Here is a 25,808-nt window from a genome sequence, read left to right as displayed (position 1 = left end):
TGGGCAGGGCCAGAGGGAGAAAGATGCTTAAACACACTCATACTGAGTGTTGAGCCCAATGTGGGGCTTGATCTGTTGACCCTGAGATCACGACCCGAGCCAAAATCATGAGTCAGACGCTTAACCGACTCTGTCATCCAGGTGCCCCAGTGTTTTCTCTTGAATGAGTGAATCTTGTCCTCATTGAAAAATGTAAGCTAGGAAATATAGAGGAGATTGCTTTTTAAAAAAAAAAAAAAAATGGGAGGGCTCCAGAATTCTGTTTTAGGCAAGAGTGCCTAAAGAAACCTGTACAGAATTGCTCAAAGAACCTTCTGTGGCCCTGGCAGCTGTGCAGACAGCACCAGTTAAAGCTAATACCAGACAGAAGGTGTCTTCTGTGCACAAGGCAGAGCCCATAGGAGAAGAGAGAAGTTGATCTGGGTGTGGCTAGTCTCTTCTTACTAACGGGCCAGCCTTAAGTCCCTTCTTTCCTGGGGTGACTTAAGGAATGTGGGGGACAACTCTGTGCAAGTTCCTCCACGTGAAAACACGAGGAATAGTAAAACCTCCCACCCTAACAGCCGGGAAGTAGGAAGAACTAAACTCAGGAACCCTGTGTGTACAGTCTTCTCCCTTCTGCTACCCACGCCGCAGCTTCGTGCCTCATCTGTTTTGTCAGTCTCCCTCGTAGTTAACATTTGAGTTCTTTTTTTTTTTTTTAAAGATTTTATTTATTTATTTGACAGAGAGAGAGAGACAGTGAGAGCAGGAACACAAGCAGGAAGAGTGGGAGAGAGAAAAGCAGGCTTCCCGCTGAGCAGGGAGCCCAGTGCGGGGCTCAATCCCAGGACCCTGGGATCATGACCTGAGCCAAAGGCAGACGCTTCCCGACTGAGCCACCCAGGTGCACCAACCTTGGAGTTCTGAAACATTCCGGCACACCAGAGTGTTCTACTAAGACCCAGCTCTGTGAGGTGGTGGGGGCGTGGAGAATGTGCGCATAGATGCATTATATAGGTTTGCAATAAAGCTTGCCTATATAAACGTTGTAACACAGTTTACAAATAACAAACTATACAACGTTCTTTGTTGTAAATTTCATGTAGGTACATGATTTTCAGATTGGTTACAGATCCAAGAATTCAGAATAAAAAAAGCAGTTTATAGCTGCAGTTCAATCAGAATTTAACAAAATCCAACTATGAATAAATGCCCGATTGCGATCCGATTTGGCACAGAGTCGCTGCCCTCACAGCAAACACAGTCCTACGCTAACGTGATTTGACAGTTGTTTCTGTAAACTAGTGGAAAGTGTAGCAGTGAAGACTAATTGAAATTAGTTTATTGACCAAAGGGACTGATTTGTGGATTTGGAAAATAGTTTTCGAAATCTAGGAAAATGTTTTCCTAACTTCTGTGGTCTCTAAAATGTCGTGGGCATAGGTGTGACACATGTAAGTTTAACTGGCAATATGAACACTTTCCTCTGCCCTGTAAGTCCAGACCAGGGTTGTCCGCCTCCTTCTATAAAAGGCCAGACAGCAGCTATTTCAGGCTGGTCGGGCACTGTGCTGTTCTGTCTGCAAAGGAGCCGACCACCATGTGTGCGTTAAGGACTATGGTGTGTTCCCCTGGAATTTACAAAAACACGCCAAAGGTTGGAATTGGCCCAAGGGCCATTCTTTGTCAGTCCCTGCTCTAGAAAATGAAACTGAAAACAAATCAAGCCCTGATTTGGAGGGTTTGCCAATGCCTCTGGTGGAAAATACTCCCACAGTGGCAGGTTTCAGGCTCACAATGTAAGGTGACTTATCATAGGGTTCGGAAGGAGCGTGGGAGCAAAGTGCAGGAAAGCGAGGACCGGAGTATTTTTGTTTCAATTTTGTTTCAAGTGCAGTTAAGTTGATGTGATTTAATTTTAAAAATGACTATATTGGATAGCGAGCTTGCAGTGTTCCTGAATTCAACAACTGGCCATTTGAACTTGTGCAAAGAACAGATGCTCTCCTATGCTTTTCATAGGTACCGACTCGAGTCCTCAAAACTGGGAGAAGCCCTGTCCCTATCATGCATTTGCAGGAACTGAGCCACAGTAATTAGCTGACACCTTATCTTGGAATGTGCTTCAAAAATGGCGGTCTGACTTCCAGCCCAATACTGCTCTTAACTTTAAAGCTGTACTCACCCTAGGGTAGGTACTGCCTAGCTGAGATCCACTTACGTGGGTCTAGTGGGCAGGATGGGAGTAGGGAGTGCTTCGTGGGCTAGTGCCCACATCTGTTATGCTTAAAAGCTACCACTTTGTGGCTTGGTCCCTGTCCTATCCTTGTCCTCAAGCTCTAGGTCTCCTCACTCCCCGCCCACACTACGGGTGACCTTTCATACCACTGCTGTGGTGACACTTCCCCCAGTCTCTGCTTTCCCATAGCCATTTCAGTTCCAGGCACTTGGCATGTAATTGATTGATTCTCCTACTTAACCGACGAAGAGGGAGGTGAATGCAGAGTTGCATGTCTGCATTCAAACATAAGTGTTGCAGCTTAGATATACAACTCCTAAAAGGCAGTGGCCGTCTCTCTTACCAGCAGGTTGTGAGGATCACATGAGCTCGTATGACAGATAAGGGCCTAGAACCAGAGTAGGTCTGATGGGACTCCTCATGTGAACGAGGTATGTGGGCTCGTTGGGGACCCGGCTTCGCATCCCTCTGAATGTCTCCCTTCCAAAACGTTAAGGGCGTGCACGAATGTATTTGAATGTCCTAATGGAGTTTCTTTCCTGCCTTCACAGTCTGCTCAGCAAAGGTGGACATATCCACGGGGAACTTGTACTGGCTGCCGTGTGACCGACGTGCTATCCAGAAGACTGGACTCCCTGGCCCAGACACCCGGACCCTCTACACAACAGGCCGCATTATACTGCATCTTCTTCTCAACTGGCCAGAGAGAGTGCTCTACTGGGTGGAGAGTGGGAAACACTTACAAAGTATGACCCTCGATGGCAAAACCAGACGGCAAGTCTGGACGGGCACCTGGACGGCAGACACCCACATGACCTTGGACCTCGGCGCGTCTAGCATCCTCTGGACGGCCAAAGGGTCAGGTAAGCGCCACGCGGAGCAGTGGTTGGTAGAAGCCATGGAGCGGTGGTGGTAAGGCTCGTTCCTGCGTGAGGAATGCACTCATTCCGAGAACTAGCTAGACCTGGGCTTGAATTAGGTTCTCATAGTTACAGCTTGGGCACGCGTCCTTCAGCTCAGACTTGGTTTCCTTGGTAAGTCTAGATTTTTGACTTGAAAGGCAGAAAACTGCAGAGCTAACATGCTTAGTCGCTTTTGGTTCGGAATGGGTTTCTGCCTCCATGAGCAGACGTAACAAACCCAAACCTGCCTTGCAAATGAAGCAGAGGTGCTCGGTCTGCTGGGTACCAGATACAGCTTCTGCCTGGCTGCCGGCTCCCACGCTCTTCTCCACCAGGAATCGCCCCCGAGGGCTGGTGGCTTCCTGCGGGCAACCGAGTGTGTTTGCGTGCTGCCCGAAGATAGGATAGGGCTTGCCTGACGCTCGCAGGCGGCAGATCTCCAGTTCCTGGAGCGTTAAACACTTTCCGGGACTATCTGTAACTGCAAAACTAAAACCTGCAAAACTCAATAGGAAGAATCTGGGCTTCTTTTCAGTGAGGCTCATTGACCCTCAGTCAAGAGCTACCCATGCGTCTGTCCCCACCCCCCACCCCGTCACAGGTTACTCTCCGCCATCCTTTGACTCTTCCTTAGGTTTGCAAAGTCTGAGTCTCCTAAAAAACAGAACATATGCTTTGAACAAGACCTGGAGTGACGGCATTCTTGCGGCTCACGAGCCCTACCTGGTGACCATGCACAGGGGAGCCCTCCTGCTGTGGGACAGGAGGACACTGGAGCCCTTCACCGTGTCCAAAGAGCCGTATGTGAGGACAATGATCATCCTGGCTGAGAACCAGCAAGTCCCAGGCGAGTCTTCCTCTGTGGGGTTCTTCTTTGAAATCACTTTCTTTGCTTCTGGTCTGTGCGTTTGCGGAGGGTAAAATCCTGGGGGGTCTTTGTACTGGCCGTTGGCCCGACTCACAGCGCCGCAGGCCTTGCCCCTCACTCGGCCTTATCCTGGAGGAGGAAGAGTCACACACACACGTTTCTCAAAGTTGCTACATTGACACGACCTCCAGCAAAACTTCCAGAACTTTGCCCACCATAACCCCTTTGGGGAGTCCTCTCGTACGTTAGCATCTTAAACCTCTTCATCTGGAGGTAAAGAGATCCATTTAATTTGTTCTGAAGCACTTTCCCAAACAGATTTTACCACGTTACCCCCTTCCCCCAGCAGCAGCATCTCGCAGAGGACCCTTTGAGGAACCATCCAGGGGCTGTGGACACCGGGGCAGGTCCTCCTGGCTGTTGGAGCTGCCCCCGTAGTTCAGATTACCCTGCTGATGGCTGCTTTTTCCCTCTTCACATAAGCCTTTGGCCCAGAACCAAAAAGTTAGTTCCTGGACCTTGAGGCAGACAAAGCCAAAATCCTATCACAGGACACGGGGCCTTTGTTATAGGGCTGTAGCAGGGAGTGAGCCAGAACCGGTCCCTGTCTACAGAAACTTTATTGTTTTTTTTTTTTTTAAGATTTTATTTATTTGACAGAGAGAGACACAGGGAGAGAGGGAACACAAATAGGGGGAGTGGGAGAGGGAGAAACAGGCTTCTTACCAAGCAGGGAGCCCTATGGGGGCCTCAATCCTAGGACCCCGGGATCATGACCTGAGCCAAAAGCAGACTGAGGCTTAAAAACTGAGCCCCCCAGGTGCCCGAAACTTTATTTTTCATTCCTAGCAGCTAGTATCAGGCAGGAGAAGAAGTTATTAGGCGCGAAGGAGAAAACGATTTGCCCAAATGTGAAACCATTAGATGATGATAGGCCAATGGATCACGTCTGACCGAAGGATCTAGGCTTTGAGGCCATTTCACTTTTTTCTTCTTACGAGGGAGAACACGTAGCTGCCCGGCCCCAACCTGGCTCTGGGAGGAGGGGGCCGCAGAAGCATGTCTCCGGTGCCCGGAGCCCAGGGCCAACGCTGCCGATGCCACTGTTTTTTGCAGATCCTGAGCTCGAAGGGGTGGCCGCAGATGGTCTTTCCGCGCTTCCTCTCACACCCCCATTGCTCTGTACCCCGTCTTCTGTCCCCTGTCGGAACGGGGAGGAATGCGTTTCTCAGGAGTACCTCTGCGATGGCAAGCCGGACTGTCAGGACGGCTCAGACGAAGGGGACTGTGCCCGGTTCTGCAGCAGACCAGGTCTGTCTCTGTGTCAGGGGGAATGCCACCTGGTAGGAGTGACCAGCGCTGATCACAAGTACCCTTGCCTCCCCTCGGTAAAGTGTCGTAGCTAAAGGTCCTAGTCTGTCGGAATACGGACTCTGCCAATGTTCGTTTTATCACGTTAAGTCGGACGTTTTACCGGGTGTAATTTTTAACTATTGCTTCCTTGCCTCCTTAAATTTGCTTAAGTGTTCCAGGGTTTGCCTTTATAAAGGCTGAGCCATAAGCCGACCAGAATGGACCACTTAGAACAGATTTGGCAGTGATTTTCTGTAAGTTGTTCAAGTACCCAAACCAATAGGAGTCCTTATTACTGAAACAGCCTCGTTCAGCTGGTTAATTTAACTGACCTGAGCACTTTATTAAAGCTTGCTTAGGGATTAGATAAGCTATAGAGCTTGATCAGAGAGGATGCAGTCTACCCCTTAAGCCCCAGGGTGAGGGGGCGTTCTTCTAACTTTCAGCCTTCAGTAGGACTGAGCAGACGGTGCACACCCCCGGTCCTTCCCTTCGCAGGGCTCTTCCAGTGTCTGAACAGAAACCAGTGCATCGAGGAGACGTTCCGCTGTGATGGGGCTCAGCAGTGCTCCGATGGGTCTGACGAGCTGGGCTGCTGGAAGCCCGCTGAAGATTGTTCTCTGCGTTGTGACAATGAGACGCGCTGTGTCCCCAAGAGCTGGCTGTGTGACGGCCACCCCGACTGTTCTGACAGGAGCGATGAACAAGGATGCGGTAAGTGCCGTGCAGCTCACGTCCGGGGACCTTGTGTTCTATGAGGTTGCCACCGACCCCGAATGCACTGACCCCACATCACTGCCCATCCATAGAAGAGGCACAGGGCAACGTTTCTGAGACTCTCTCGTGACAGTACTTTTGTCGACTGACCAACATATAACCTTGTTTTAGTGCAGGCTGTTTAGAGACTACTTGATGTGCACATTGTCAGCTCATTGACACTGAAGCCACGACCCCAGCACGGTAACACCTGCCCCAACAAAGCTTGACACAGCGTTTGCTCCATGCGGCGGCCCTCGACGTCTCGCACTAGGAACACCAGACCACATTTCCGCTCTGCCCCTGGGGGGAGCTTTTTAACAGCAGAATTCCCCCAAAGTACAAAAATGTGGGAACTATGGCTCTAAAGAGACTTTGGAAAGGGCACTTGTTTCCAGTGTGAGGACGGAAACTAGAAGGCAGAGCGTCACCTCGTTCCATCTCAGCTGGAAACGTGCGCTAGGGGACACAAGTGTTTTTCTGCTTTGTGTAGGCCTATTTTCAGATGACCATGAAAGCGTGGGAGCATGGATTTGAGGGTGGGGGTATGAATTTTGGCAAGTAGGTGAATGTGTAAATAAGGAATCTGCAAATAGCGAACAGGGACAGTACTTACCGCAAAGTTAGCAGACTGGGATGAAAGGATCTGAGTTGGAAGGATGTTGGAGATCATGGTACAACACTTCTCTCTTTGTGACAAGATTCCCATCAGTGGAAAACTAGTCTACTTGACGCAATGTTTCTTGATCTAGAATCGACCATCTTGAAGATTTTAATTTTGATCCTTGGTCTTCTCGTGTGGTCGGCTATTCTTATCTTTAGGTGTGATGGCTTTCCCCTCTTTTCGTTAGGATACGCCATCTTTCTTTTTAGTCTTCCCGGTGGCCTGTTTCAAGGCCCTTAATCACATTGTGGGAATAGGGTAGGAGAGAGAATTTGGAGAATTGAAATGGGAAGAAGAGGAAGCTGGGTGAGGTATCAATACAGAGTTGAATGCAGAGGCCATGGAGTAGCTGGACAGTATCCGTGCACTGGGGTTTACGAGAAGAACATCAGGAGAGGCAGGAAGGAACACTGGGTATAATTTCCTTTTCAATGCATATTGATGGTTTTGCGTAGGATCTAAGCTTTTTTCTTGAGCCAAGTCAAGCAACTTCTATCTGTAGGAACTGAGCTCAAGAACATAACATGTAGGGTATGTTGGATGTCATGAGAGACTTTCTCTCCTCATGGATGACAATAAGGTCCCAGGGAAGAGTCCTACACCTCAGCCTCTCCCAGTGTCCTTCCATGTGTACCCCCTGCCTGTCCCCCAGCCCTCATTCTCTGACACAGGGTTCTTCTGGGCTATTTAGTAGGACTTTTCTAGCCCAAGACTATTTAACCACCTTGAGGGCTGGGATTTAGTTCCCCAGGTGACAGCAGAAAACTGGGGAATCTTCAAACCGCTCCACGTGCCCTCAAATGGCTTCCGCATCTGGCTGACTTCTTACCCAAAGCTTTGTTTTCTAGTTCAGGCGAAGTGCAGCGCCTTAGAATTTCAGTGCGAGAACGGCCAATGCATCTCGCACTTTCTGCGCTGCGACGGGAACCGAGACTGCCTGGACCACTCGGATGAGGACGGCTGCTCTGTGGCCTGGCCGCTGCGGTGTCCGTCGGGGGAGGTGAAGTGCCGGGGCAGCGGAGAGTGTGTGCCCGTGGCGTGGCTCTGTGACCGTGACTTTGACTGTGAAGACGGGATGGATGAGAAGGTAGGCAGGGCACCCTTCTCCAGAAAAACAGATTTCCTCTCCCAGCCGGATCATGTGTCTTCCCGTAGAAAGTGTGAGAAAACCCAAGAACAGAGAAGGAAGGCTTCTCATCCCTCCTGCCCAGAGAGCCACTCATCACGACATCGGGGTGTCTGGAGTGAGAAGATCTCTTGTCAAAAGGCAAATGTTTAAGTGGCTTTTTATTGTAGGTTTGCAAGTGTTGGGTCTTCATGGCTCTGGTATAAATGTCCCCCCAGAGACCTGCTCCAAAGCTCTGCCTCCCCGTCACTGAGCAGCCACGACCCTGCCCCGTTGTGGGAGGTGCAGTCTGGCTTAAATCCTGCTGCTTGCGTTTGACCTGAAGAAAACACTTACTCCCTCATGTTCTACTTCCTCGTCTGTCAAATGGGTAGGAGATAGGCCTCATGGCGCCTGAGGGGGTGAGAATGCCTGTAAAGGTTCAGGGCTGTTAGCAGGGGCACAGGTGTCCCCTCTCCTCCTCTAGCATGTGCTGCCCCCAAGCACAGTGTCCACGTCAGGGGAGGTGCAAGGGAGGCCAGAATGTCAATGGGCTAGGGGTGGTTTTGGAAATGGCAAAGGAATAATTCTTCTTTTTTTTTTTCTTAAAGATTTTATTTATTTATTTGAGAGCGAGAGCAGGGGAAAAGGGAGAGGCAGAGGGAGAAGCAGACTCGCCACTGAGCAGGGAGCGTGAAGCGGGACTTGGTCCCAGGACCCTGAGATCAGGATCTGAGCTGAAGGGAGACGCTTCACCAGCTGAGCCACCCAGGTGACCCCAAATGGCAAAGGGATTCTAAAGAAAAGTTTCTAGAGCACATTCTTATCATTCTTATTCCTACATTTCTTTTCTTTCTTTCTTTCTTTTTTTTTTTTTAAGATTTTGTTTATTATTTGACAGAGAGCAAGAGAGATCACAAGTAGGCAGAGAGGCAGGCACAGGGAGAGGGGGAAGCAGGCTCCCTGCTGAGCAGAGAGCCCAATTCAGGGCTAGATCCCAGGACCCTGAGATCATGACCTGAGCTAAAGGTAGAGGCTTAACCCACTGAGCCACCCAGGTGCCCTTATTCTTAGATTTCTTATATGAAGATGCCCTGATTTGACAAAATAAGACCTTTCTTTTCTCTTCATGGCCAGGTTCGCTTTACCTAGACCTCTTCCCTTAAATACCTGCTGAAAATGTTTTTCTGAGTCTTGGGGCTTCTCTGGCCCCCTTGCAAAAGGGACTCGAGCATTGTCTTGTAAGCCAGGCTCTTTCTCCCTCCAAGAACCCCATCCTGGGCTCTGAGTGCCGGTGTCGCTGACCGAGTTACTGTCCGCTCAGGACTGTGAACCCGAGAAGCTTCGCTGTGGCTCCAGGCAGTGGTCCTGTGCCGGCGGAGACCAGTGCGTGCCTGACGTGTGGCGCTGTGACGGGCAGAGAGATTGTGAGGACGGCAGCAACGAGGCTGGGTGTAAGTGGGGGGGCTCCCCCTGAGGGAGGGGGCTCCCAGGGGCACCGACTGCTTGCTTCCTCTTGGCACGAGAAGCCAGCTCAGCCAGCAGGTGCCACTGGCCCTGACAGGATGGGGGTGTCTTGATTGCACATCCTTGCCGTGGAAGGGGTGTTCGGGGCGCAGGGAGCAGATGCTATAACAGTAGAAAATCATCCTCTCGAGGCCGCCCCGAGAAGTGCCCGAGCTCTGAGTTCCAGTGCCGCTCCCTCGGCTGCCTCGACCTCCGCCTGCTGTGTGACGGGAAGGAGGACTGTGCGGACGGCTCCGATGAAGGTGGAATGTGCCTGTCGTCCGCATGCAGCGGGGCGCGGTGTTCCCACGCCTGCTACCGGTCCCCGCACGGGCCTGTGAGTTCACGCCGCTACTGCTCGCCGGCGGCGGTAAACTGAGTCTGGTGACGGGGGGAAGCTCGTCGGTTGGTCCTGACTGCTCACGAAACCCTCAGTCTTACGTGGCTGAGCTGTCCTGACCTGTCCTCTTGTGTCTGCTGAGCCCCTCCTGGCTCCTGCGGAGTCCTGTCAGGTTCCTCCCCTGGGTCATGTCTCCTAGAGCTTGAGCACCCAGCCTCCAGAAACTCTGCTGTGTGAGCTCGGGGTGACACTTGGGACTAAGCCCGACGTTTTTATGGACTTGTCTTCCATATGTGTATTTGGAATGTGATCTGCCCTTAAATCGAGGACTGCCCATGTTCTGGTCTAACATTATCAGCTGGCTGAACATCGTGACCTTGACTCTGATGGGCAGGTAGAGGAAAACAGTGTTCTGATGTCTGATCATGGTAACCCCTCCCTTGGCAGGCAGCCTGTTCAGTTCAGTCTCCATGCCTCTTACTGGTTCTGCTGGGATTCTAGGTGTCCTGGGTTGAAATGGGACCCCTACGTTAACTCAGGACCCACCGTGGGGGCAAGGGTGTGAGGTGTGCAGTGGCATTGATAAGACTGAGAGAATGACAATTTAAAGCAAAGTTGGTTTTTAGAACTTTTCATTTCGAGCTGCTGAAATCAAGTACATCGCCATGTGCTTTTAATAGCAAAGTCAGGTGTTTTCATCAGGATTATGTGTCAGTGTCTTTAGGAAGTCTCAATGTTCTTGAAATCCCTTCAGGTATGTGCTTGTGAGCAAGGCTTCGAGCTGGGGAGCAGTGGCCAGGTCTGCAAGGATGTGGACGAGTGCCAGAAGCCAGGTGGTCAGCCTTGCAGTCAGACATGTGTCAACACCCAGGGCTCCTACCGCTGCACCTGTCACCCTGGCTACTCACTGGAGCCCGATGGCCACACCTGTAAAGCAGCCGGTAAGCCGGAACCCTGATGTCTCCTGAGCCCTGGGTCAGGAACTTCCAAGTCCTGACTCTCCAGGAATACAAATGCAGACCTTCTTTCTCAAGTCTTAAACGCTCCTGCCTGCTTGTGCCTGCCAAGCAAACCTAGAACATTCTCCAGATCCCCTTTGGAAATGCAGTATTTCAGATGGAATTAGATCTAGGAAGGTGTCTACAGATAAGCCGTCGTGATGACAGAACCATGGCTTGGGCCCCTCTAGCCACAGGTCAGCCTTACCTCAAGCTAGAATAAGTGTCAAAAGTCTTGACAAGCCCTTCTTTCCTGCCCACCTGAGCTCAAATACTTAGTTAGAAATGTCTTTTTTCCTAGTTTATGCTAATCATGCCTTTATTCTAAGTATCTTTAAACGGTGGGTATTAGCAGAAGCAGCACATCGAGGGGAGAACTACCGGGCTACCCCCAGCCCGGGCAGTGAGAAGGCAAAGACTACTTTGCTCTCTGGTTCCTTAGCCAGCGCTGAGCTCAGCGTTCAGGCTCTGTAAGGCCACACGCTGAACGCAGTTCTTATCTGGCAGGTACCGAACCCATCCTGCTGGTGGCGATTCAGTTCAACCTACTCCTCTATGGCTTGAGGAGCTTGAAGGAGGACATTCTGACGACTGTGGACAAGAACGTGATGATCTTCTCCATTGACTATGACTTAGTGGAGCAGAAGGTCTTCTGGATGGATCCCGGTGCAGAAAGCATTAAGTGGATTAGTATGGACACAAAGAGGGAAGGGACCGTGGTGAAGGGTATGTCCCATGTGGGCTTCACCCTGCCCTTACAAATTACATATAACACGCAGAATGAAATGGTTGGTTGTTAACAGTCTAAACGTTGATTCAGTGAAATCTTCTCCACTGAAAGGGACCGAGGCCTGCTAGTGGGCTAGAGATGGAAAGCTGCATTGTCACCTCAGTAGACCAGGCGCGTCAGCCAGTGGCCTCTATTTCTAATGGTCATCCTCCTCTGCAAATAGAAATTGCTCTGATGGAGACGCGTGCACCAGTTGTGGGATGACTTAACATGGTTTTCGAGTCTGATGCCTACGATCCGAAAGCGAGCGAGAGCCGTGACTCAGCCTGGATTCACATGCAGCGTGGTTTCCGCTCTCTCTTCAGGGATGAAGTCAGACTGTGTAGCGGTCGACTGGATTGGGAGGAACCTCTACTGGGTGGATGGGGCGGCAGGCCAGATTTCGGCCATTCAGCTGACGGCTGTGTGGAGAGGAAGATGCGAGCACACGATTGTCCTGGGCGATGACTTGGCTCAGCCACGGTCTTTGGCTTTAGATCCGCTAAATGGGTGAGTCCAGGGTTCAGAACGCCGGTCAAGTCATTCGAGTGCGTTATTCCTCTTTAGTTCTACTTTGGTGCTGTTCACTCAACACAGAAGGACTAAAAAACCTATCTGACTTGACTTTAAATCTTATGGTGATGTGGGTCAACCGTATGTATAGTAATCTTAAAAGCTTCTGATGAAAGTTCTTTGTTTCAGTGAAGTTTGGTATAGGTGTTCGCACTTGGTGGCTCACCTAAACTTTCTTCTGTGAACATAATTCTCCCTTCAGAGGTATATTTTTTTATGGCTTTAAATGGCAGGAGGAAAAAGAATGGAATTAGGGATGGTGTTATTTATTTTTTTTTTAAAGATTTATTTATTTGTGAGAGGGAGAGAGAGAGAAAGGGCAAGCGGGGGAAGGGCAGAGAGAGAATCCTCAAGCAGCCTCCCCACAGAGTGCAGAGACCGACATGGGGCTCGATCCCAGGATCTGGGGATCATGACCTGAGCTGAAATCAAAAGTCAGATGCCTAACTGAATGAGCCACCCAGACACCCAAGAAAAGTGTTTAATTTACATTAATGGGCTTGGTAGTAGTGGGGAAAATAATTGCGTGTGAGGGTGAATCAAGGTTCTTCCATCCAGAGTCCTTTCTCTCTGGAAAAGTCCAGAAACTTGGAAATAACATTTCCTAACTGTCAGAGCCCAGCCGTCATTGCGGTGGCCATGCGTGTCCTAAATGTAAGAGCAAGATGGAGCAAAACTTAGGACTGAAAGGTGATCCGGACTGGGTACCCTCTATCTTCTTTCTCCCCTTTTCAATACCTTCTACCAGGAATCTGTTACCATGGTCCTCAGGAAACTGGCAATAGTTACTGAGGCGTCTATTGGCCTTGACTGTGACCAATGAAGTCCGAGGTACACCTCTTCCCATAGAAGAGGTGCAGGAGAAAAAGGCAGGTTCCCTATTTTCCAGGTCCAGGAACTACTATGTTCCTTGGCTGCTTATAACCGTCATGATATTTTATCCCCACGTGATGATGAATGTGCGCCCTAAGATTTCCAGGGAAACTCTCTTTTACTTCACAATTTCACTTACAGCACAGACCAATTTTGAGGAAAAAATAATTGGGCTAGAAATCAGCGTTTCAAGGAATGAATTGATATTGTCTGTGAAGTAATACTTAACAGCTGACTTTTGTCCACACAGGTTAATGTACTGGTCTGAAATCGGAGGAGTACCTCAAATAGAACAAGCGGGGATGGACGGTAGCGGCAGGAAAGTCCTCATCAGTCAAGGTCTCGGCTGGCCAACCAGCATAGCTCTCGACCGGTTGAGCTGGAAGATATTTTGGTCTGATGACCAGTGTCACTGTATTGGCTCTGCTAATCTGGATGGTACTGGTGTTAGCGTAAGTATTCCTTGGTATCAGGCTGCGTGAGATGTCTTATGCTTTGTATAAAACTCCTCCCAGAAACCTCATGATCCCCATTTTAGATGTTGCAGCTAACACACATCAGGAGCCCCTTTTCGGTCGCTGTGTTTGAAGATGAAGTCTTCTGGTCTGACATGAAGACGAGAACAGTACAGCGCGTGAAGAAGACAACAGGCAAGAGCAGGGCTGTGCTCATCAAACGTTCCCAGCAGCCTCATGGACTCAAGGTCTCTAGTGTACTCTTCAGAAATATTCCCCTAGGGGCACCCTTCAGTGTCAGCCCTTAAGCATCTGCCTTCAGCTCAGGTCATGAACCCAGGGTGTTGGGATCGAGCCCCATATTGGGCTCCCTGCTCGGCGGGAAGCCTGCTTCTCCCTCTCCCACTCCCCCTGCTTGTGTTCCCCTCTCTCGCTGTGTCTTTCTCTGTCAAATACATAAATAAAATCTTAAAAAAAAAAAAACAATTCTCCCCGAAAAGGCTACCTATATGACCTTCCCAAGTACAGACTGTAGTGACCTCCTTCTATCGTGATTAAAAAGCAAGGGTTATTCACCTGCTGTTTGTGAGGATTCAACAAGGCCCAGTGACATCCAGCTACTCTCTTGCAGATAATGCACAAAGTACTCCAGCCCAAGGCTCCTAATCCCTGTCTGGACGCCCGCTGTTCTCACTTGTGCCTTCTGAGCCCGCGATCCAAGGCAAGCTGTCGTTGTCCAGTTGGCCTCCTGCTCGCGGACGACGGCACCACGTGTGTTCCGCTCGAGGATTCTGCATTTCTGTTCCTCGCGTTGCCCACAGCTATCCTGCAGGTACTGGTCCGCAGCCTCACTCACATGTCTGTGCCTGGGCCGTGGTCTGTTTCAGACTGACTAATTCGAATTCTTCAGGCAACAGTTGTAATAGTAGGGGTCCTGGTCCTTGGAATACTCTTTTGTAAATTTTTTTTTATTTTTTAAGTAATCTCTACAGCCAATGTGGGGTTCAAACTCACGACCCTAAGATCAAGAGTTTTATGTTCTACTGACCAAACCAGCCAGCCCCACTTTCCCTTGGAATATTCTGCACATACAGCTTAAATTTTAGTATTCACTGTGTCCTGGGAGCTATCATGACCAAAAATGAAGTGGCTATGAAATGTGGACACTCCTTGAGAACTAGTACACCAGTGCGCGGGGTAAGGATCTGAGAGTGTGTGCGTCTGGCATAGTTGTCCAGGCATCTTACTGATGATATAGAGTAATTCTAGTCCCAGCAGCTCAGCTGGGTTTTAGCCTGGTGAGGGGGAAGTACAAGTTATGGGGGAGCTTTTCTTAAGTCCTAGGAGACACCAACAAATGAGTTATTTCTAATAACTTATACCACATTTACAACTTGGGCACTTTAAAATGACAAATGTTGGGACGGAGGGTTGACTTCAGTTTCAGTAAGATATCAATAGTAGAGTCTCATTTAAAGGGGAGGGCCTTTCATATACAAATGTATCCAAGCAACACATTGTACACCTTCGAAAAACTTAGTAAACTAGACAAACCTGGTAAACTTAGACAAATGTTGTATGTCAATTATAGCTCAAACATTTACCAAATAAAGGGGAGGACATTTAACAAAAGGGTCGCTTTTTGAAATACGTGGATTCAAGGACATTTAAATGCTTAAAGCTCCAGGAAGAGAGAAATAATGACTATCTGTTTTTAGATGATAAGTTCAGATTTCCCTAGATTCTCAATATTGTGACATTATTGCAAAATCAAGATTCAGCTGGTGCCATCCACCTAATTTTTTTCTCATAGATATATCTGAAAAATCTAGAAGCTTTCCTAGGACAACCAACTTTACCAGAACATAGGATACTTCCCTTTACCATTGTGAACCAGCTTGCATCCCTGGATTACATAGTCCAGGAAAAGGCTCTCTACCTTTCAGAGTTGGATAATGGTGATATCAGGCTACTGAGGCTCAAAGAATCTGGAAAACTCTCTTGGAGGAAAATCCTAACTGTGGAGGGAACAGTGACCGACCTTGCTGTGGACTGGTTGAGTGGAAACATATATTGGATTGACAGTGAGAATCCTCACATCAACGTGGCTTCCTCAAAAGGCCAGTATCCCACTGTGCTGGTCCGTGAAAATCTCTACCGGCCAGCCTCGGTGGTGCTCCACCCGCCCTCTGCAGTCATGTGCTTTGCGGACCTGGGTGCCCAGGACGACGGCAGGCGCGGGTCCAGCATTGAATGTGCCTCCATGGACGGCCGCAGGAGGAAGGTGCTGTGGCAGAAATCCCAGGTGCCTGCGGGCCTGACCTTCTCGGATTCGGGAACCCGAGTTTACTGGGCTGATACTGGTAAGCAATTATAACACACCCTAACACCCTGACTGAAGGACTTCAGCCAGAGAGAAAGAGTGACGTTTTGCTTTCTGCTCTTCAGCCATGACTCCAAACAGTTTTAAGCCTGAGTTTACATATTCTGCACCACCCTCCAGACAAACCCCATTCTGAGTAGGATGTAAGCCCACAGAGTCACGCAGTTGTCCCTTTGTGAAGGCATAACATTGAGAACTTAACCAGTGTGTGTGAGCCAATCTTTGGTGTATCACTGTTAGAGTAGAGTAAATGAAGAACTGTCCTTCAGAAAATGCAGGGTAGACAGGGTCCTCCTGGTGGGAGGCAAGACAAGATGCAAAGAGCCGCAGGATGGAGTAGAGCTGCGCGGGCTAAGTGAGATTAACCGAGTCTTTCTCTGCAGGGCGAGGCCTCATAGAGAGTATTCAACAAGATGGCTCTGGGTACAGAGTAGACCGCAGAGGCATTGAGGGCCTCACCCTCTTTACCATTGGCCAAGGCGTGATGTTCTGGGTGACAACTGATGATGGTATGTCTTATTCAATGTCTGATTGTCTTTGTGATCTGAATTTATTCCTGGGTCTCTAAAGCAAATCTGCCAATGTCTCGCACTGATCTTTGGCAAAGTCTTTCTTCTGGAAGGAATAATTTAGCAACTTCCCTAATTGAACATGTATGTGTAACAGGGATTCTATGACTTGAGGAAGCTTTGACTTATTTGGTCATTCTTTATATGTGAAGATACTTAATACTGTTCTGCTTGACATTGCTGGCTTTGATCTGAGGCTCTCTGCTTTAGAGGGCCTTCTGATATAGTACAGAGAGAAGTGGGCCAGGAATTGGAACCAGGTGAGATAACTGCTCAGTTAGTAGCTAGAATACCTTGCCTATAAATGAGTACGTGTCTCATTGAATACTTGACTCATACACAGGAAAGTACGAGGTGAACTACAGAATATTCTGTCCTTGCAGGGTATTACTGGTATTTAAAGTGGTTTTTCCTAAACAAGTGTTCTAGAATGTTGTTTCTGGCTAGAGTCTAGATTTGGTTAAACTGGAAAACTCTATTTAAAATCTATCTCTTTAGTATTTCCGAATGCTGGTCCAGTAACCAGTTGGGCTGGTCATGTTACAATCGCAAAAACAGGTTGGGTAGATCCTACCCTCCAGAGGTGCTAATTTATTAGCTATGTGGTGAGACCTTTGCTCTCCTGATCTCAAAGGATCTCCTTTGAGATCCACTGCTGACACTTATTGCAGAAAGCCATTTTCAGATATGTTCTAGAACAATGTTTAAAATCATTACCCATCATTTGCATGGACTACATTTAAGTGTCTCATATCCTAATTATCTATCTTGGTATTTCTGGACATATATGAATGCTCAACATAACTTACACTTGATTTTATTCTGGAGGAAAGCACAGAACTATTTTTATTTGTCTTGAAATTTCTTTCCAGAAAAAAAAATTTTAGAAAAACACATGTCTCTTCTGTAAAACTCTTGTTATTCAACTGGAGTTTATGCAGATGGTTGACGGTTTTCACAGTGAGCAATTATCTTTGCACAAGAAGTTGTCTTAAAATTAAAATTTGCTTTTCTTGCAAGAATTTAAAATTTGCTTTTCTTAATGATTGTTCACTGGCTTTTGTTTCAGCACAAATCACTAAAGTTTGGTACAGCAAGGCAGAACTTTCAGAAGACCAGTGGTTCCAAATAGACCAGAAGATTGTGGATTTAAAAGTTTACAGTAAACTTAGTCAACAGGGTAAGCAACATTGCAGCGATGAGAACACAGAAGCCTGTGGACTTTCCCTTTGAAGGGGATCCTCTGCCCTACAGTATCTCCTTGAAATGGCTTTGTGTTTCCCACTAAGTTACTTCTCTGGCAAGTTCTTATAGATCTGTGGACTTTCCCTTTGAAGGGGATCCTCTGCCCTACAGTATCTCCTTGAAATGGCTTTGTGTTTCCCACTAAGTTACTTCTCTGGCAAGTTCTTATAGATCTGCATAGCGCTCTTGTCTTCATGCAGTTATATATAGTATAGCTCTGGTATAAAACTAGTCCCGTTACTTTTCTAGGAGACAAAATAGTAGTATATATATTGGGCTCGAGTTTAGTATGATTTTATGTTCTCTTGTAGGTGGAATTACAACTGTGGTATAATTGAAATTATCTTTTAGCTCTGCACTAGAACTCATCTTTATTCTACTTATTGTCATGTGTATCTGCTTGTGATGTTGACTCATCCTTGAAAGTCCAACTTGGGGGTGCTCAGTTGATTTTCTCCAGTGTTTGAGTGGAGCGATGATGGGCTTAGTTGAAGTAGTCATAGATACAGTCTTTTCCTAGGCAAGAGGAACACCAACAATGTGAGCTCAAATGGTTTACCACACCTACCACTACCAGGGATGTTGACTACATTGGTCTTAAGTGAACGTTACTCCATTGCTTTGTTCTGGAAAACTAAACTCTATAAACTAATGTTAGTCAAGCTTAAACTTCTGAAGTCTTGGCTTTGCAGAGAGAACCTTCTTAGAATTCTCCAGTGTGATTCATGGTGAAGAATCACTGATCACTTGGCACCTGGTTGGCCAAGGAGAGTTAAATTGAAAAGCTGTCCACTCTGGAAAAAACATCTGGGCCCTATAACTCTGATAGTGTATTTGTAGAATGTTGGCAGAAGACCCTTATGAAACCATCTAAATCAAAGTGGTTTATTTTGGGGGTGGGGGTCCACAGGTAGTAACAGCTGCTCCAAAGACAATGGAGGGTGCAGCCATATGTGTCTACCAAACCCTGAAGGAGCGACTTGTAAATGCCCCAGTGGGCACTACTTGGCTAACGAAAGCAAATGTGTTGAAGCTGTCCCATGCTCTGAGCTGTCCCGGGCCTGTGAGGATGGTCAGGAGTGCATTTCCACGGAGCAAGTTTGTGATGGTCGTGCTGACTGTGTGGATGGATCTGACGAGATGCGCTGTGAGTAATTCCTATCTAGGACCCCACTGTTCATCACCATATGTGGCATACTTTGGATATTTAATTAAATAATCCTTAATATCTCAACCTAATTCTTAATATCTAATTCTATAGTATCCTTGAAGGTTTTATCTTCTCAATCACTGCCTTTTATCACTGGCGCTTTTTAACTGAACAACGTAAAACTTCTAACTGCGCAGTTGGATATAGATTACATGGACGCCTTCTAGAAAGTTTTAGTATGGGCGATGGGCTCCATAGGGCTCAACAGTTTGTATGCTGTCTGAAAGAACACTATTTAACTACATCTGATTCTGTCCATTTAAATGGATCACATTGCGAGCATGGTCCAGGAGGAAGGAGGTGGGGTAAATGATTTAACCTTAGTACGGGTGCCCCCTTTTAATGTGGAAGTAGCACTTTCTGCCTCAAAGTGTTAGGGAATACAAGAGTGTGTGACTAAAGCTACCATATGAGTACATACCATTGTCGTTACTTCTTAAACTCTAGCTAGTAGATGGTTGTTACAGAAATCTTGCTGCCAAATACGGCCTTCATGGAAAGGTGTTGTCATGTCCGGTCGGCTGAGCAACTATGGTAGCTAATTCTGTGGTGGCCGCTATGCTGAAATTCTACAGCACTCCAGTGGTCGCCAAGTCATGGCAGCTGTAGGGCTGAAGCAACAGTGGGCTCAGCACTGAAACTTGTCCTAACGAGTAAGAGAACAAACTGGAAAAGGAATCTTAGAGTGAAGAGTTCTGACTGACCTTGCATAGAAAAGTTAATAGAAAAGTTAATAGATTTTGATTCCCAGAGTTGATTCTATGGTCTCACGAACGAGGGCGGTTTTCTCAAAAACCTCACGTTACAGCGACTCTAGGAGGCAGGTCAGTGAGCAAGAAATGGATTGTCTTCCCCATCTGGTTTGAGAACTACACCAGAAGCCTAACGTACCTTCACTTGCCCTTTCACCCTGACGAGCAGGAATCGGCTCCACTCAACAAGTATCTCATGCTGATTTGTACATGGAATGATGCTTGTGCCAACAATGATGGAGGATAAGGTGAAATGCTTTACAGGCAAACCTGACTTTCAGATTGGTGTTAGAAATACCCTGTTGCCTACTCCCTCCTGCCCACTACTGCTACCAAATTGGGTCCAAGTTTTGCAGCTTGTAGATCTTGCAAAACCAACAGTTTACTTGGACCAAAAAAAAAAAAAAATCATATTTACAGATAAACATAGATCTTAAAAATCTTTCTAGATATTTACCACTTAGATCTACCATACTATTCTTTATAGAACAAAACCTTTTTGTAATTGAGGAAATCTGCCTTGACTAAAACTGGGCATACCGTCCTTTAAAAATAGATTGGTATGATATACTGGTCCTGGAACCAAACAGTTTAAGTGCCTTAGGATATGCAGTTTTTTATATGTTTTTAATTGTTTTTTGGTTGGCCAAAAGGTAATGGTAATGATTTGATGACTTCACAGATTCAAACTTATCTGGTTAAGTGTTCTAGAATTCTTCTTCTGAAATCCTTTCTGACAAATATGTGTACATACCCACACTCACACCTGTTTTTGTAGGTACGTATCCAGATAAAACCCATTCAACACCAACATCTAAAAATGCAGAGGCTGGAAAAAGGTTAACTCCAGAAGCTTCCCTACCTTTCCAAGCTCCCAAGTCCACCAAGGCTAGATATCCGGGTCCAGAGGGGATGAGTTATCCTGTCAGAAAAACACTAAACCCTCCAGTTTCTGCTAGAGAAAGCAAGAACTCAGAAACCAAGGAAAAAGGCGAACTTGTCCAGCCCAAGAACTTACAGAGAGCAAAACATTTGCCCTGTAGCACAGATTTCTGTAGCGGGAGGGGAATCTGTACAATGGTAGGCCCGCTGAGAAAGTGCCGTTGTCCGATGGAATATGGCGGAGAGTTCTGTGAAGAACTAGCACGTGGACCTGCCTCTGGCTACATCGCCCTCAGCTTAACCATTGTCTTCGCAGTTGTGCTAGTCGCTCTGGGAGCACTCGTCTGTCTCAGAAGAGAACACAAATTCAAAAGGTGAGCAGTCTCAAATGTCCTCATGGGAGAGTTCATTCCAAAGCAGGCTGATAGGACTCATGGGGTTAGAGGTATGGCTCCTTCCCTAAGAATTTATCCTATTTATCCTCTGAGGAAGGATCTCGGGGGATGAGGCAGCCCTCACTTGTTAGATGACCTGGAGAGACAACAGAGGTCACCTCTTTGGGACCTGAGGCAAATGATATTGTAAGCGGGGGAGGCATTCATGCAGTTAGAATCTGCCTCAGCCCCAGAGGCACAATCTCAGGGATGAAGTGATGAGGTTCTTTGCCAACAAGGCCGAGTTCATGCCAATGGCTGGAGAAAAAAAGGCAGGGATGGGGGCACCTGGGTGGCTCAGCAGGTTAAAGCTTCTGCCTTCAGCTGAGGTCATGATCCCAGGGTCCTGGGATCGAGACCCGCATCAGGCTCTCTGCTTGGAGGGGAGCCTGCTCCCTCCTCTCTCTCTCTCTCTCTGCATGCCTCTCTGCCTACTTGTGATCTCTGTCTATCCGATAAATAAATAAAATCTTAAAAAAAAAAAAAAGAAGAAGAAGAAGAAAACCCAGACCTACTGAATGAGTCAGGAATTCAAATTTCAACATGGTTCCCAATTGGTTCACTTTAAAAAAAAAAAAAAAAAAAGGCAGGGATGGGTTAGTTCGCCGGGGCTGCTATAACAAATACCACGGACTGAAGACACTGATTAGGTCACATGTGCTTGTTAGGGCCCACTTATATGCTGGGAAGGGACATTAAGCAGCCTATCTATCAAGAAATACAGAGATAAGGAAGTTTGAAAAGTTATGTCTCTGTCCAGCACTCACAGACTAAAGAAAAGGCCAGGAGAGAGAAATGGTGTATCTTTGCCCAAGGGAACCCTGGTTAACAGATTACTAATGTTAAGACTGACTGAAATGCTACCCATGGGGTTTTGATGGTCACCAGAGGTCTTTTTAACCACATTAATCTGCTTTCTTAGCTCACCTGCCTCCAGTATCCACTAGCCACTAACTTGTCCTTGGAATCTGTTCTGCTTGACCCCAATTAGTAGAGTCCCCCAATTGAGAAGCTGTATTCTTTTGGAAGTTAAGTGAGTCCTATTAACAAATCATAATTGACTCAAGTATCACCCATTCTGGGTCATTTGATTGGTTCTAAAGACAAAACAGAACATAGGGGCGCCTGGGTGGCTCAGTGGGTTAAGCCGCTGCCTTTGGCTCAGGTCATGATCTCAGGGTCCTGGGATCGAGTCCCGCATCGGGCTCTCTGCTCAGCAGGGAGCCTGCTTCCCTCTCTCTCTCTCTGCCTGCCTCTCCATCTACTTGTGATTTCTCTCTGTCAAATAAATACATAAAAAAAACTTTAAAAAAAAAAAAAAAAACCAGAACGTAGTACCCATAATGATAGCCTTTGATAGGAGATGAGCCAGCCCTTTCCAACCATTGACCCATCCCAGCTTCAACCTCAAGGAACAACTCTTTTGACTCTGTTTTTTTTGATTCTTAGAAATAGTGCAGCAGCATCAAGAAATTCAACCCGCCATAAAGACAATGCCCAAGAAGAGGAGAATCTAATGAACAGTGAGACTTTTGTCAACGAGGCCTACGATGAGCAGGTATGCCTAGGAAGTGTCTTTGCGGAGAACAGATTGTAAGATACAGCTGAAGAATGCCCCTTCTGAAAAGTCCGAGCTGGGTGAGAGTAGGCAGTATTAACTTACAGCTCTTTTCGTGGTTTGTGAATGATGTTATTATGTGACTCCAATGAGTGTTCAGTAACTTGTTTATCTGTAGACTCTGTTCAATCTCTAGTTCAGACCAAAGTGAAATGTGCATGAAATGGTAATCAAGACATTCAGCTTTAGGTGAACTTCCACCAGGGGCTCAGTCCTATGGTGGGGTGGGATGTTATTAGGGCTAGTTGGAATTACCCCTAAAATTATGTCCCTCTGCGATCTCTCCTAACCTCTCAGTCACTCAGCCACCTCTGTGTTTGCTTTGTTTTAACGTAGTGCGTATTCATGGGTGCCTACATCAGTCAGTGAAGCGTGCAACTCCTGATCTCGGAGTCTTAAGTTCAAGGCCCACATTGGGCATAGAGCTTACTTTAAAGAAAAAAAAAAAAAACAATAAATAAAAATTTAAAAACATAAAAACATAAAAACATAAAACATAAAACATAAAAACATATGTGTATATATATTAAGGGTCGCCTGGCTGGCTCGTCAGTGGAGCATGGGACTTTGATCTAGAGTTTGTGAGTTTGAGCCTCAAGTTGGGTGGAGAGATTACTTAAAAATAAAATCTTTAAAAACAAAACAAACCAAGAAAAAACTATCATAGTGTGTATTCTCTAACTTCAGGTCTCTTTTCCTACAGGAACTGTTAACATTACAAAGTGACTAACCTGCTGAAAAAGGAGCTGAAACATCGCCATAAAAATTGTTTAGACACTGCACTGTGTACTGTTTTAACGTCTTTAAGTAACAAACTGTAACTATGTGCGAAAATGGTAACTTATTAACATAACTGCTTTTTAAATTGAAGGATTGGTTTTGTTGGCGGAGGTTGGGGGACTGCCGAGTCACAGGCCAGGTCGGATTTCTGCACAAGCTCCGTGTGGTTTAGGTGAGGGCTCGTCTGCAGAGACTGTCTGATCCCCAGCGGGACTGGCCCAGTGCTGGTCAGAGGTTCTGGATTTGAATCTTGGTCCCGTCACTAACTTTGATGGGTACTTAATTGCTCGGAACTGGCTTTTTCATCTTACAGAAGGGAAGGATCTCTTAAATCTTTACCTTTCAGGTAAAGGTCAAGTTTCTGCAGTGTAGCAAGTGTTCAAGTATCAGTTCTTTATCATTCCCTCTCAGATGTTTTATTACAAAGTTAGTATGCGCTTTTGTTGAAAATTTATAAAAGATGTTGTTTAATGCTCTCATTTGATTCTAAAACTAAGTACAGTGGACCCTTGAGCAACACAGGTTTGAACTGCACCGGCCCACTTACGTGCAGGTGGTTTCCATCAGTACGTGTACTGTGAATGCATTTTCTCATGATTTTCTTAGTAATATTTTCTTTTCTCTAGCTTTATTGTCAGAATACAGCATATAATACATATAATATACAAAATATGTGTTAACCGACTGTTATGGGTAAGGCTTCTCATCAACAGTAGTTTTGGGGGAGTCAAGGTGTGTGTGGATTTTCTACTGCAGTGGGTGGGTGTCCCAACCCCTGTCTGCCCCAGGATCAGCTGTGCAGGTGGATTTACTCTACTGATGTAGAAACTCAGACAGTGATTTGTCTAAGCCTTGAAGTAAAGTAAGTAGACACTGGGGGCCTCAACATAGCATTACCGGTGTGGACTGGGACTCATCTTGATGAGCTCTAGCCTGCTGGGAAACTCACAGATGCTATTTAGATCCCAGACTCCCTTTGGCCCTCCAGATGGTATCTTCCTTTACACTCTTACGTAAGGAATCAAGGGCACTGAATCTGTGACGGGAGATGGGTAACAGGAGCATTGTCTAACATTCAGTAGCAACCTTGGGCTGATCACTTAATCATGAAACTGTTTCTCCAATGATAACAAGAGGGTTAAAAGAACCTACATCAGCCAATGAATCATCACATGAAGATATAAAAATATGTGCACTGCTTAGTACGTTGTACCAGAGGCTGAGAACCCAAGTCCAAATGATAGTCATGACTTGTTTTGGAAGTCTTTCCTTGCTTGGCTGTTTGTCTAAGCTATTTATAGTTAAGTTCGTTTCTTGTAGCATGCGTTTGTGTAGGCTTCAAGGCGTAAGAGCAGTACTAAGCTTATAGCTGTGGGTATGGAATATAAAATTGACTGTGCTTTGCAGTCAAGTATAAAAATTCTCAAGTACAGATCAACTTGACAGGAAAAACAAGCTGGGGGTTCCACCCTTCCCGAGGCTGGGAGACACCCACAGCAGCATTCAGTTTCCTGGGGGCGCTTAGCTGTATTTGAGAGAAACCATTTCCGCACTGAAGCGCCCGAGACCCCTCGCCACAGAGTGACTCTTCGGTTTCTCTTGCCACCGCTTCCAAGAACCATCTCCCTGCCAAGTTGGCCCTTGGCAAGGCTCTGCCTCCATCTGTGGAAAAGTGAGCAAAAAACGCTGGAAAAAGTGCATGAATGACATGCAGCGGAATTATCACTTTGTCTGGACACACTTTAGCTGTCGCCCTCACCTCCTGCAGACCCTAAGCGTCCAGCAGACTTCCAAGACTAGAGTTCTGGCCAGCTCCCTTGACCTTGGACTTCCGCAGGCTGTGCCTTCAACTCCACAGGCCCCGCCTTCTATTCCACAAGCTCCGCCTCCTGTCTAGACCCCAACCGCTCCACCATTTCCTTTTCCAGGTGAAAGGGTGGCTGACAGCAGCCCAATTTGTGTGTCACGCAAGTATCCCTTATCTCTACCTCCTGCCCGGGCTTAGTCATGTCTTCTCCTATCTGCTCTCCTATGAACGTGTGCCTAAGGATTATCCCGCTTGAATGCAGTTTAATGCATCATTATGCATTCCCAATTCAAGAATTTACAGGACACCTCTGAACTCCTTTTCACTGACAGACTGAAGTATAAATGTTAAGTACCCATTCATAGGATTAACAATCCCTAACCACTGCTATGCCCAACACTGGCTTTCATATGTCAGTTACCTAAACTTAACTGTTTGGAGCAAAGGTATATTAACTGTAAGAACCTTCTTTTGTGATGATCTCAGTATTAGGTGTTAATTTCTTAATTTCTCTCCACCTAAATAGATGAAGTAGTAAACTCCATAGCAGATGTGAAATTTAAATTTCCTTTTTTTTTTTTTTTAAAGATTTCATTTATTTGACAGAGATCACAAGTAGGCAGAGAGGCAGGCAGAGAGAGAGGAGGAAGCAAGCTCCCCGCCGAGCAGAGAGCCTGAAACAGGGCTCGATCCCAGGACCCTGGGACCATGACTTGAGCTGAAGGCAGAGGCTTAACCCACTGAG

The 25,808-nt window shown here is 46.9% G+C and overlaps 1 protein-coding gene across 1 annotated transcript in view; it reads left to right on the top strand.

Annotated features, from left to right (window-relative positions):
* LOC122890400 (low-density lipoprotein receptor-related protein 1B-like) overlaps positions 1 to 23,324 on the top strand; it is a 37,490-nt gene extending 14,166 nt beyond the window's left edge. The window contains exons 13-32 of the mRNA XM_044226009.1: positions 2,773 to 3,084; positions 3,758 to 3,970; positions 5,108 to 5,302; positions 5,843 to 6,058; positions 7,613 to 7,851; positions 9,194 to 9,323; positions 9,528 to 9,712; positions 10,470 to 10,656; positions 11,221 to 11,439; positions 11,809 to 11,992; positions 13,179 to 13,380; positions 13,467 to 13,631; positions 14,015 to 14,215; positions 15,197 to 15,746; positions 16,150 to 16,275; positions 17,405 to 17,515; positions 18,491 to 18,727; positions 20,741 to 20,798; positions 22,308 to 22,416; positions 23,180 to 23,324. Of these exons, the coding sequence (XP_044081944.1) occupies positions 2,773 to 3,084; positions 3,758 to 3,970; positions 5,108 to 5,302; positions 5,843 to 6,058; positions 7,613 to 7,851; positions 9,194 to 9,323; positions 9,528 to 9,712; positions 10,470 to 10,656; positions 11,221 to 11,439; positions 11,809 to 11,992; positions 13,179 to 13,380; positions 13,467 to 13,631; positions 14,015 to 14,215; positions 15,197 to 15,746; positions 16,150 to 16,275; positions 17,405 to 17,515; positions 18,491 to 18,727; positions 20,741 to 20,798; positions 22,308 to 22,416; positions 23,180 to 23,206 (3,866 nt within the window). The 3' untranslated portion in view covers positions 23,207 to 23,324. The remainder of the gene's footprint in view (positions 1 to 2,772; positions 3,085 to 3,757; positions 3,971 to 5,107; positions 5,303 to 5,842; positions 6,059 to 7,612; positions 7,852 to 9,193; positions 9,324 to 9,527; positions 9,713 to 10,469; positions 10,657 to 11,220; positions 11,440 to 11,808; positions 11,993 to 13,178; positions 13,381 to 13,466; positions 13,632 to 14,014; positions 14,216 to 15,196; positions 15,747 to 16,149; positions 16,276 to 17,404; positions 17,516 to 18,490; positions 18,728 to 20,740; positions 20,799 to 22,307; positions 22,417 to 23,179) is intronic.
* Positions 23,325 to 25,808: the final 2,484 nt, after the last annotated feature.

The sequence above is a fragment of the Neovison vison genome, chromosome 11, assembly GCF_020171115.1.
Source record: "Neovison vison isolate M4711 chromosome 11, ASM_NN_V1, whole genome shotgun sequence".
In the NCBI taxonomy this organism is placed as follows: Eukaryota; Metazoa; Chordata; class Mammalia; order Carnivora; family Mustelidae; genus Neogale; species Neogale vison.
This window is presented reverse-complemented; position numbering and strand designations above follow the sequence as displayed.